Source organism: Jaculus jaculus, chromosome 3 (assembly GCF_020740685.1).
Source record: "Jaculus jaculus isolate mJacJac1 chromosome 3, mJacJac1.mat.Y.cur, whole genome shotgun sequence".
NCBI lineage: Eukaryota > Metazoa > Chordata > Mammalia > Rodentia > Dipodidae > Jaculus > Jaculus jaculus.
The window spans coordinates 4273534-4285605 of NC_059104.1; the positions used below are offsets into that span (position 1 = coordinate 4273534).

General features: G+C 44.7%; 1 protein-coding gene across 4 annotated transcripts in view; it reads right to left on the reverse strand.

Annotated features, from left to right (window-relative positions):
• Myo16 (myosin XVI) overlaps positions 1-12072 on the reverse strand; it is a 524203-nt gene that overhangs the window by 228440 nt on the left and 283691 nt on the right. For all 4 annotated transcript variants that reach the window (XM_004663404.3, XM_045145894.1, XM_045145893.1 and 1 more), the window contains exons 15-16: positions 7805-7922; positions 3282-3429 (exon numbers count right to left, since the gene is read on the reverse strand). In XM_004663404.3, the coding sequence (XP_004663461.2) occupies positions 3282-3429; positions 7805-7922 (266 nt within the window). The remainder of the gene's footprint in view (positions 1-3281; positions 3430-7804; positions 7923-12072) is intronic.

Below are 12072 nucleotides of genomic sequence, written 5' to 3' on the forward strand. Positions count from 1 at the left end.
AGCTGGCCCAATTTCAATGGCTGTAATCTCTCATAAAATTGCATTTGAACAGGCAGCAGTTTTGGCACAAAGATTTCATTTTTTCTGTGCCATATCCCTCTACTCACCTCAGTCTGTTTCTACACAAAGCAACCCTGCACAAGTTCTCAGGACACAGGCATAACAGCAAGCCTCTCACACAAACTGTTTCTAGCCCAACCCCGGCAAAGCTCTTTGTTTCACTCTTACAGTCTATAGTTCTTATTGCAGTCAGGTCTTTCAACTCTGACAAGAAAAGTCCATCAGTACTTACAGTACTGCAAACGTTCTCTTAGGCCAAGATTTCAAATCTTTCCACATTCCCCATTAAAAATCAGTTCAATGACAAAGCCACACTGTCAGGTATCTAGCAGGAAATGACCCCACTCTCATTACCAACATTATTGTAGCAGTCAGGTTAGCATTGCTGGAGGAAATCACTCAACCAAGAGCAGCTTGTGGGAAAAAAAGGTTTACTGTGGCTTATAGCCTTGAGGGGAAGCTCCATGACGGCAGGGACAATGATGACATGAGCAGAGGTTAGACATCATCCTCTCACCAACATGAGGTGGACAAGAGCAATAGGAGGGTGTGCCAAATGCTGGCATAGGGAACCTGGCTGTAACACCCATGAGCCCTCCCCTAACAATACACTGTCTCTAGGAGGCTTTAATTTCCAATTGCTATCATCTGGGGAGACTAGTGTTGAGACCACCTAAGTCTATGGAGGACACCTGGACCACACCACCACACCATCACAAATGACAGCCACTATTTGGCATCTTTCCACTCTATAGTCTGAATCCAACCTGAATTCCGTCCCTCCTCCCTGAGAAATTGCTCTCTAGCTCCTGCTGCACTTCTCCCCTGTCTTATGGGGTCCTCCACTTTCGTCAGTCAGAACCAGAACTACTGGTTCTCTGGGAAGCTCAGGGTCTTCATGCCTCGTCCCTCCTAAACAGGTCCCCATCCTTGACTAAGGTTTGAATGTAATTTGAGTTTTTTGTTTTGTTTTGTTTTGTTTTTTCCCCAGTAAGGCCTGTGTATGTGTGGTGGTTTGAATTAGGTGTCCTCCATAAACTCACGTGGTCTGAATGCTAGATCCCCAGCTGGTGGCAAGTTGAGAATTGGAGTCTCCAGAGAAGGTATATTGCTGGGGGTGGGCTTACAGGTGTTTAGCCAGCTTCCCCTCACCAGTGTTGGGCATATTCTCCTGCTGCTGTTTCCCACCTCATGTTGGCCATGGGGTAATGTACACCCTCTCTGCTCTCAGCCTCATTTTCTACTATCATCATGGACTCCCCTCGAATCTGTAATCCAAAATAAATAGGTTTCTTCCCATTAGCTGATTTTGGTCTGTTATTTTTTCCAGCAATGTTGAAGTAACTCCAACAGTGGAAACATGGTCCTCTGTGGTGATGCTGTTAGAGGTGGATCTATTTAGATGTGTTGAGGCTCTAGGGGGCCTGAGGTAAACCTCATGGGACTCTGAGGAAGTTCTCTTGACAGGGCTGCTATCACAAAAGCAAGCCTAGCCCCTTCTTGTCATTCATGCTTCCTATTTTGAGATATTTTGTCTGGTGTGCACACATACTCGGTCTCTGCCATTTTCCATGAAGTGACATGGTCAAGGAGGCTGTAGTCTGTGAAATACTGTTGGGCTTTCGACCTTTAAGACAGTGAACTAAGTAAGTCTTTTTTTTTTTTCTTTGTAAAGTCAGTCTGCTTCAGAGTCTCAGGCCTCACAGGATCCTTCTGAATCTGTCTGTGCTCAGGCCTCACAGGATCCTTCTGAACCTGTCTGTGTTCCTCCAGCCTATTTTCAGTTCAGCCAAAACTGTGGCCTCCGGCCTCAGCGCAGGGCCTGGACCTGACCTTTCTCCTTGCTCTGTCCCTGCTCTCTCTCCTCTCAGTCCCATCCTACTTTTTTTGCCATGTGCACCCAGACCCCCGTTCTCTGCTCTCCAACTGCAGAGAGGACGACGTGAAGACCATTCCTGCCCATGCTCAGGAGTGACATTCTCTGTCCTTCCCATGCTGCCATTGTCGTCCCCCTTTCCTCTGCAGCCCTGTGCACAGCCACTGGCCTTGTGGGGCTCAGACACCACACCTGCCCCTCTCAGCCCCCCTGGCCACGCTCAGGCAATCCCTGAAATGCCCATCCCTAGTTGAGCCATTTAAACAGTCATCCACTAGCCCCTGGTCCCTCACCTGGTTTATTAATCCTCATCACCCTCACGACCACTCCCTTGCTTACAACACGCCTTTCCAGTTGTGTACAACAGACTGAGACCAACAAGTCAAGGCTGCCCAGCCAAGAGGAGCAGAGGACTTCTCTGCGCACTTCCAGCACGCATGCCCGCAAGATGGGTGGCTGATTAGGAAACCTTTGGCCAGTCACTTGCTGCACCATCAGCAAGGCCTCAACCGTGGCGCTGGTTACAGGCGGTTTGTACAACTGCTGCTGCTGCTGCTTGTGCAAGAGAATTTTCTCTACAATGTCCTTCTGCCTCGCAGCGCTTCTGTGAAACTTAGGCAAATTCACACCATTCTTTTAATTCTCGTAAACCCTAAGCTGGTCAGGGTCAGGGACAGGCGCTACAAGAAGGAGAGTCGGATGTTTGAGGACTCTGGTTCCTCTGTCCCTGCTTCCAGTAGAGTGAGTACCTCAGCATCTCCTCAGCTCCCGGATCCCACCAGCTCTGTGCTGGCTGCGTTTCTCCCTGTATCATTTCTATTTCTCATCCAAACCCAAATCCCAGCCGGGTGCTGTGCAGAGCCAAGCTGACAGTGATAAGAGAGAGTGTGTGCTAAGCTCGCTAACCTGCCTTTCCATCACCAAGCGCTCCTGGTTTAGCAAGGCCTTGTGCCTCCAGCTCACATGGGCGGCTTCTTACTCGGCCACCATGTAGTTTCATCCGTCACTAACACAGCCGTTACTCAAGTCAGAGTTCTGATATTTGAGGTTAACCAAAAACTAGGAATGCATAACAAATGCCATATCAAAACACCTCTCCCCCCAAACAGAAACAGCTCTATTTGCATTAAGGTTCTTGAATTCTAGTCTGAAAACCAGTAAAACAGAAATATAAATTCATACACATAGGTTAAAACTTCCCCTAAACATTGAACACGCAGGTAGCACCCTACAGTTTTCCTCTAGCTATTACTTCTCCTCTGAAAAATATAAGATAATTTAAACTGACAAAATGCTTTGACAGTTTGAAGGCAGAGCTGTCAGACAGGAATACTTGGTCACTCACCGGTGTGCACATAAATTATTAAGGTGGAGTCCCTGCTTTTCTTCAGGGGATAACCCATCCATCAGCAAGGAGAAGATCAAAAAATTGCTCTGGCCAAGAGGTTGTACAACAAGCCTGGATTTCTCTAGCATGTAGGTGTAAATTCTGGCTGGTTAAAGAAAGAAAAGTGATTCTGTTAAATGGCATGAACATACTTTACATAAATTTGCATATGTTAATTAAGTATAAGATATAAACACAAAGCTTCTTTAGCAGCACATTTTTAAAAATTATAAACAGAGCTCATGAAGGATTGATGTATATGTCCAATGTATTCCTCAACCACTTGTTTCCAGCATTTGACCAGTTATGATTCTCTGCATTAACCTCTCACTGCATGAAGAAGAGCTTTCCTTATCAGGGCTGAGAGGAGGACTGATTTGTGGATATAAACAAATTATTTAGGAGGCAGTTCAACAATCTATCTTTTTAGCAATATAGCAAAGAAGGGTCTTCCCTAGGGCCTGTGTTCTGTCAGCCGTGGACTTTGGACCTGGTTTTCAGTTCCAGACATGAGTCCCTCTGAGGACTGGGCCTCAAGTCCAGTCACAGAGCAGGTGGATGGCAATGATGCGGGAGCTAGAAGACGGGAAAACCACTGCGGGACTCCATCATCTGGACTCAACAAGGCCTCTGCGCTCATGCTCTCCCAGCAGCTGTGGGTACCTGCACATGATGGAGCCAGCCAATATCCTGTTACAGACAGGGGAGGGGCTTGGGAGGCCACTCTCCTCCCTGATGAGCTAATGACAGATAATGGATGCTGGAGAAGGGTATCATTCTCTTTTCACTGCCACTGGTAAGTGAAAGTGAGGGCAATGTGACATTCATATGCTCGAAATGCAACAGATGAATGAAAATGTCCAAAGACAAATACAGATATAAATTGTTTAAAAAACATAAACAGGTTTTACTTTCTAGAGTAGCTGTAGATCTTCAGGGACACACATCCCCTCTGCTACCATCCCGGTCAGTGCCCTGTCTATCAGTATAGTGTACTTGTGTAATTCGTGGTTAAATCTGAGGAGTTATTATGGGAACATCCTATCAACAAAGGCCCAAGGCTTACACCACAGGTCACTTTGTCCCACAGTTCTGAAGCTGCAGAGAAATCTGTCCCAGGGGACCTGCCGTCCCTGAGTAGCACACAGGGTTTCTCACTACGTGTTTGTGTGTGTCCATGCCTGCATGCATGTCCATGGTGATCTAACCAGGGGTCATTTTCAAGTTCAAGTCTTTACGTTTTTACTCATTTTTCCTTTTAAACAAAATTTTGGCAGAAGGCATTTTCTGTTTAATGTTAATCTTAAAATAACTGCTCATGAGAGTATTTTCTAATCTGCATCCAAGGGACAAGGCTTCAATTGAAGCAATACCCAGTACTCATCAATTCCCAGATCACGGAGTGACTTCGGCATCCTTCATCTACATTCCAAATCAATCAGCCACCCCGGCCGGCACACATCCCGCAGTGAGCATAACTGCTGTGGGTTAGGGGATTGCTCATCAGCGAGGTTTTATAAGATGGAAAAGGAGTGTTTCAATGGAAGCACACTCAGGACAGACGAAGTTCAAGGTGCCAGAAGACCAGCCAGCACTCTTTCAAGTAGAGAAGACTTCACTGTTCCTGACGTGGACATGACAAGAAAGAAGACTTCTAGGCATGGGGAGTACTGGACTCACTCCTGCCAGATCGCAGGCAGGGAAGCACTTAAGAGTGCTCCAGCTGAGGATGGTTCCAAGCTAGTAGAGGTCAGACGTCACTCTGAAACCCTCTCAAGATATCTGTGCATCAACTGATGACTGTCACCAAGTCTTCTCATATCTATTCATAGAGGAACATGTTTCTTAATAGGACCTGGATAGCATGTCATTGAGATACAACCAGGCTAAGTTTTGTTCATTATGTAAGAAAGTAGAGGAAATAAATTATTCTCTTCTTTCCTTGGACTTCCAGAAGCTTCCTAGCACTTATCCTCACCTGTCGCATTAGCTATAAGAAGAGCATTCCTTCTCAGAAGTCCTCATCTGTCCCATCCACACAGTCATAAAGAGAGTATCCCTGCTCAGACGCCCTCATCTGTCCGTCAACTGTCCACACAGTTATAGAGAAGGTCCCTTCTCAGAAGCCCTGTCACTTGAAGCAGGCTGCTGGGTAAGTGACTGCACACTTTCACACCTATGTGTTCACTTCACGATCTCAGATGACTCATGGCAGGCTAAGGGTGAACATTCTTGGACTACAGCACTTTAGTTTTCCCCTTACACTCAAAACACAAAAAAGTAAGCTCCCTTAGGGTTCTCGGGGTTATTAGGACCAGGCAGGAATCGCCATACACTTCTGTGAGTAAAGTCCCAAAGGCACAGGCTTTCTGTTCTATTGCTAAACTGTTACATGTGTATTACCAAAAAGACATACAAATAGGGCCAGAGAGATGGCTTAGTGATTAAGGCAAAATCCAAAAGACCCAGGTTTGATTTCCAAGGACCCACATAACCTAGATACACAAGGTGGCACATGCAACTGGAATTTGTCTGCAGTGGCTGGAGGCCCTATTGCATCCATTTGCTCTATCTTCCTCTCTCTCTCACTCAAATAAATAAAAAATTTAAAAGACATAAAAGTAATCACCATCATTTGGCCAGTTTTCTGAAAATGTAGCAGGAAGCTATCGAACTAAAATTGTAGGTGACTGGAAGTGAATTCTGGGTGTTAATTAGAACAGACTGAGAAATCTGCAGGGAAAGTGAAGACGAGAAGAGACCGCCTTCGATGACGTCTGCAGGACTGTTTCCCTCACAGACCACTTAATCAACTTACAAACAATGCCAGAGCACTTCGCATTGGGACGCAGCGCCAACACCCAGCCATGAATATGCAGGTCTTTGGGCCACAGTGCACCGCCTGCAAGCTGGGTGTGAGGACTGCTTGCCTAACTTTCTGGTCACCTCAGGCTCAAGAAGTGTCTGCTTCAGCTCTGAAGCCTTTCTCAGTGTGTGTCTGTGATCACCTTCTCCGTTCACATTACCAAGAAAGATACACTGAGTATCCAAGAAAGACAGATGACAGGACAAGTAGTGGACGCTGCCCCCAGAAAGTACTATGCCCCGTGTGAAAACACTGGATTCAGAGACAGCCGTTCCAGTGACCCTGGGATGACTGAGCTCTCCCGGGCAGTGGGCAGTGTGTGCACATGGAGAGAGCTGACTGTGATCATTAGCAGCCACAACCTCAAAGGTCAGGGCCCAGGAGAGTCCCCACTATGTCCTCCCATGGAGCAGCAAGCAGGTGTCCAGCAGCCTGGGACTCAGCACCACTGCCAGCCTTCCTCATCAGTCCAGCCAGCCGTGAGCATCCTGGGGCTCGTGTCCAAGTGAGACCTAGGTCTTCCATATTCTAGCTTCCTACCCGGGAGGAACACCTCACTAACTCACCAAAAGCTAAGACAGAAGGTGTGCTCATAATGAAAAGGTTCGAGCCTTTTGTTTGGAGGAATAAGCTCACCTATGAGCTGAGATATCCTAGGGCACATGATGCTTTTCCAAGGAAGTCTTCTCGAAGGATGGCCTTTGGGACACAACCTCAGACCAAGAGTTACTTATGGCAACACCTCCTTGCAGTATTCAAGCCTGTGACCTCCAACTTAAGCGATGCTTTTTTGTATGTGTAGCATTTATCAAATTCCGTATGGTGGAAATCTGATTTTTATATACATCTGCAGCAAACACGCCTTTGTTTTGATAGTGGATTATAGTCAAGACTACCTTTGCTTTCCAGAATGGAGGGCATGGTAACCAGAATATGTTCAATAAAACTGAGCTCTTTCACAAAGGGATCATCAGCAGATGTTTGTGTCCTGAGAATGCTTACGACAGGTTTTAAGACAGCTGTTTCCTGCAAACAGATGGTGTCCGACCTGCCGCTGCATTTATGCGACCTGTGTGAGGGGAAAGACAAACCATCCTCCAGTGGACCAGAGCTAAACCGCAAGTGAGCTCTTTGAAATACTCACCAACTCTTTAAATCAAGCAGCAACTAGCTCTGTTCAAATTTAGTTCGGTGATTATCTTAACATGTTGACTTAATTCAGCAATTTTGGCAATGCAGACCTAATTTAAACAGATTTCATCGTGCCCATGTGAGGACCTGACGTGGGCTCTGAGAACCGTGTTTCATGCACGGCCCATATCACCAGCTTTGGGCGTGGGGTTCATGCTGCATTGTGCAATGTACACAGAAACCGCCTAGCAAAGGCCTGCACTGGCCTAGAGTGCGGCTGCACTCACAGGAAGTACTGGGCTTGAGCACACACACTCCCCTCCTGCGTGTCCAAGGCTCCGTCTCTGTTCTCGTGGAGTGGTGGTAGCTTGGGTCTGGCTCCTCTCTGCCATGCGCCACCCTCTTTGGTGTTCCAGAAGGTGGAAGTTGGCCTCACAGTGGGTCGCAGGACTCATGCCTCCCCTGCGGCTGACTGAACACTTACCTCCAGTCACATGCTTTTCCCTCTCACAGAATTGCAACTCCCAATACTGTATGAGGCAGCTGGAGAGAGCATTAAGTGTAGTCTTGGCATGTCCAAAGGCTTCTAAGATGCAGTTGACCTGTATCAAGAGAGAAAATTTGACTGATTACTCATTTAAAGCACTGTAGAGTCAAACCAAAGGTGCAGGGAGGTTCGGGCTATCTAAAAGGCTCTGTCCTGTCATTAACTACCGTGCTGAAATTTAAGGTACAGTGTTGCATTGCATAGAAATGGACTGATATGAGCAGAGGAATATGGCACAGAAATGAAATTTTTGGGCTGAAATTTCTGCTCATTCATCTGCAATTGCATGAGAGATTACAACCATTAAGATCGGGCCAGCTGACCTACACTAGGCAGCAGCAAGAATGAAGTCTTTTGAATGGGCTTGAATGCTCACGGAGTGTCTTGTTCTTCAAAGTCTGCTTTATTCTCCCCTAGATTAACAAACTGGCACACCACCTGGTATTATGGAGTATAAGAAATGCAGGAAAGAGAGGGTCACTGAATCTGCAACACAGTCGTGTGTTTTGGAAACAGCCATGGAAGTCTGAAGCAGGTTTGCTGGATGGCAACCTGATAGAGCCATGAGGATGGACTGTGGGTTGCAGTGGAGACCCAGTGGAGATGCAGGGACCATGAGATGGCTGCCAAGGAGAGCTGTCGGCCCTGGATGAAATTTTCCAGGACTGTAAGTATCCTAGCCGGAGGGTTGGAATTGGAACTCCAGACACTTATTGCTGGTTAGAATTATCACATTTGGAGATTTGTCACTGGCTAGAGTTGTTGGACCTGATGCTACAGAGTTTGGTGCTTGCTCTGTTTAAATCTTGTGTTGGTTGAATATTTATTTGGTAAGCCCAATGCCATCATTTATAGTGTGGGTGTTTATTCTGTGCCATTACGGTTTCTTTGGGGATTTTTTTGGTATTATGGCTCAGTTAAAAGACCTTGGATAATGGAGATTATTTTTTTTAAATTTTTTATTTTTATTTATTTATTTGAGAGTGACAGACACAGAGAGAAAGACAGATAGAGGGAGAGAGAGAGAGACAGAGAGAGAATGGGCGCGCCAGGGCTTCCAGCCTCCGCAAACGAACTCCAGACGCGTGCGCCCCCTTGTGCATCTGGCTAACGTGGGACCTGGGGAACCGAGCCTCGAACCGGGGTCCTTAGGCTTCACAGGCAAGTGCTTAACCGCTAAGCCATCTCTCCAGCCCGATAATGGAGATGTTTGAACATCATTATGATTGATAAAAAAAAAAAAAACCCACAAGGGACCAAAATAAAGTTGGACCAAATACACTGCATTTTACATCATGTATAATGATCAGTTTGTGGGGGCCAGGGGCAGAATGTGGTATTTTGATTCAGGTGTCCCCCATAAACTTAGGTGTTCTGAATGCTAGGTTTCCAGCTAATGGAGACTTGGGAATTAACACCAACTGGAGGCACTGTATTATTGGGGGGTAGGACCAGTTTCCTCTTGCCAATGTTTGCATACTCTCCTGTTTCTCTTACCCACCTGATATTGGCCAGGGAGCAATGTCCACCCTCTGCTCATGTTATCGTTTTCCCCTGCCATCAAGGAGCTCCCCTCATGTCTGTAAGCCAAAATAAACCCATTTTTCCCCACAAGCTGCTCTTGCTCAGGTGATTTCTGCCAGCAGTGTGTATCTGACTGGCAACAACCCTGGATAATGGTGGGGATCTAAGTTTTTCAAAAGAGATGAAATTCTGAAATATTCTAAGCACAGCCTTTTTCACTCAAAAGTACAAACATATATAGATATATACATAGACATAGACATATAGATATTTTGTACTAAGTTAAATACATAGTATAAAATACCACAAATTTAAAAGGCAAGTGATTTTGAGTATATTAGAGTTTTCTAATTTACAAATATCTTATTGTAGATTAATGATATAAAAAGTATTTAAAGAAGGAAGAAAAATAGTGAAATCTTAAGAAAAAGTATAACTATTTCAAGCACAGTTCCCAAGATGAGCACCAGGTGGCGCTCAACTACACCAAGGGGTTCATAAGGAATGCTTCAGAATTTCCTAAAGTGTCTTAAAGAATATTACTATAATTGTTTAAAAAATGATTTCAGCTCACTTGTTTTTTTTTTGACATTTGCTGTACTCAGGCACTTATTTGTTCCAGAAGAATTCTATATGACTCAGAATTATAAAACAGGGTCTTAATTAAAATTAAAAATGCTACAAATTCTAAAAGTGATGAAACTTGTAAAAACATTCATTTTTGAAGTGAATGTTTGAAGATATATTACAAAACTATATCACTGGGCTAGAGAGATTGCTTAGTGCTTAAAGTGCCTGCCTTCAAAGCCTAAGGACCCAGGTTTGATTCCCAAGTACCCACATAAGCCAGGTGCACACAGTGGCTCATGTGTCTGAAGTTGCTTTGCAATGGCTGGAGGCCCTGGCACAGAACTGAACACCTCACCCTTATGTCAAGAAACTACAGCGACTTGGTAGGGTCTTACCTTTTACCTCAGGGGGGGTTACCCACCTGTTTATCAAGTGCGTTAGCAGAGCTCACCTTGTTTGAGGACCTCATAGGTCTATCTGATCAACAGCTCATTGTTGGTAGCACCACTTTCTGGTACTGGGAGTTACAGGCCATAGCCAATTTCTTCTTAGGTTAAACTTCATCCCATCCCCTTCAGGGCCCTTCTTTTCAGAAGTTCCACCTATATTCCTGTTGAGGTTTAAATCTTTTGGTTTACCTTTAAGGAGAAACATTTCTACGGTACCAGTTCATTTTGAATTTATTTTTGTGTTAATTTTCCCCCAAGTTCCTCTCCCCCTCCCCCAAACTCTCCCATACTTATTGGCTGGGTATCAATTTGCCTATCACATATGTCAGCAACTCAAGCTGATCCATGTTAAGAACTACAGATGAGAACATGTGGCATTTGTCTTTCTGTGTTTGTGTGAGTTCGCTGAATATGACCTTTTCCAAGTCCATCCGCTTTCCTACAAATTTAATTATATTGCTTTTTCTGACTTCTGAGTAGAATTCCATTGTGTAAATGTACCATAAATCTGTTATCCATTCATCCAGTGATGGGCACCTGGGATGATTGTAGTTCTTAGCCATTATTACTTGAGCAGCTATAAACATGGTTGAGCAAATATCTCTGTAGTGAAACATGGAGAATTTAGGATCAATGCCCAGTAAGGGAACAACTGGGTCTGTTGGTAGTTCTAGATTTATCTTTTCCAGGACTCTCCATATTGATTTTCATAACGGTTGTACAAGTCTGCATTCCCATCAACAGTGAATGAAGGGTCCCCTTTTCCTACACCCTTGCCAACATTTGCTATCTATTGATTTTTAAAATCATTGCCATCCTTACTGGACTAAGGTGGAATCTCATAGTTGTTTTAGTTTTCATTTCTCTTATGGGTAGGGATATTGAACATTTTCTTAAGTTTGTATGAGCCATTTGTATTTCTTCCCCTGAGACCTCCGTGTTCAGTTCTCTACCCCAGTTTTTGAGTGGCTTGTTTGATTTTTTATTGTTTAGTTTTTTGAGTTCTTTGTAGATTTTAGATATTAGTTCTCTCTCAGTGGTATGGCTGGAGAAAATTTTCTTCCATTCTGTGGGTAATCTATTGGCTCTGAGTATGGTGTGCTTGTCTGTGCAAACACTTTTTAACTTCATGAGATCCCATTGGTTGAGTGGTTGTTTTATTTCCTGGGCTAATGAGGTACTATTCAGGAAGTTCTTCCCCACTCCTGTTTTGTGGAGAGTTCCTCCTATTTTTTCTGCTAGTAGTTGAATAGTTACAGGTCTTATGTTGAGGTCTTTTATCCATTTAGACTTGATTTTTGTATATGGTGAGATGAGTTTCATTTTTCTACATATGGCAATCCAATTTGTCCAGCACCATTTAATGAAGATGCCATGTTTTCTTCAGTCTACATTATTGGCACGTTTGTCAAAACTCAAGCAAAATCTAAGCACCTATTACTGAAGACACCAAATGCTACTGACACAGACCACAGACAGACTCAGCTGGGGCCCAGAAGAGAGCCAATCCCCAGTTATCCCATCTGGTGATGGAAACCGCTACAGGAAACACTGAGGGAAAGAAGCCAGCAATGGTGTGAGACAGCAAGGGTCCAAGCTACTCAGAAGCAACCAGCCTGACAGGAAGTTCTCACCAATGAAATGGTGGCACTCAACCTTAAT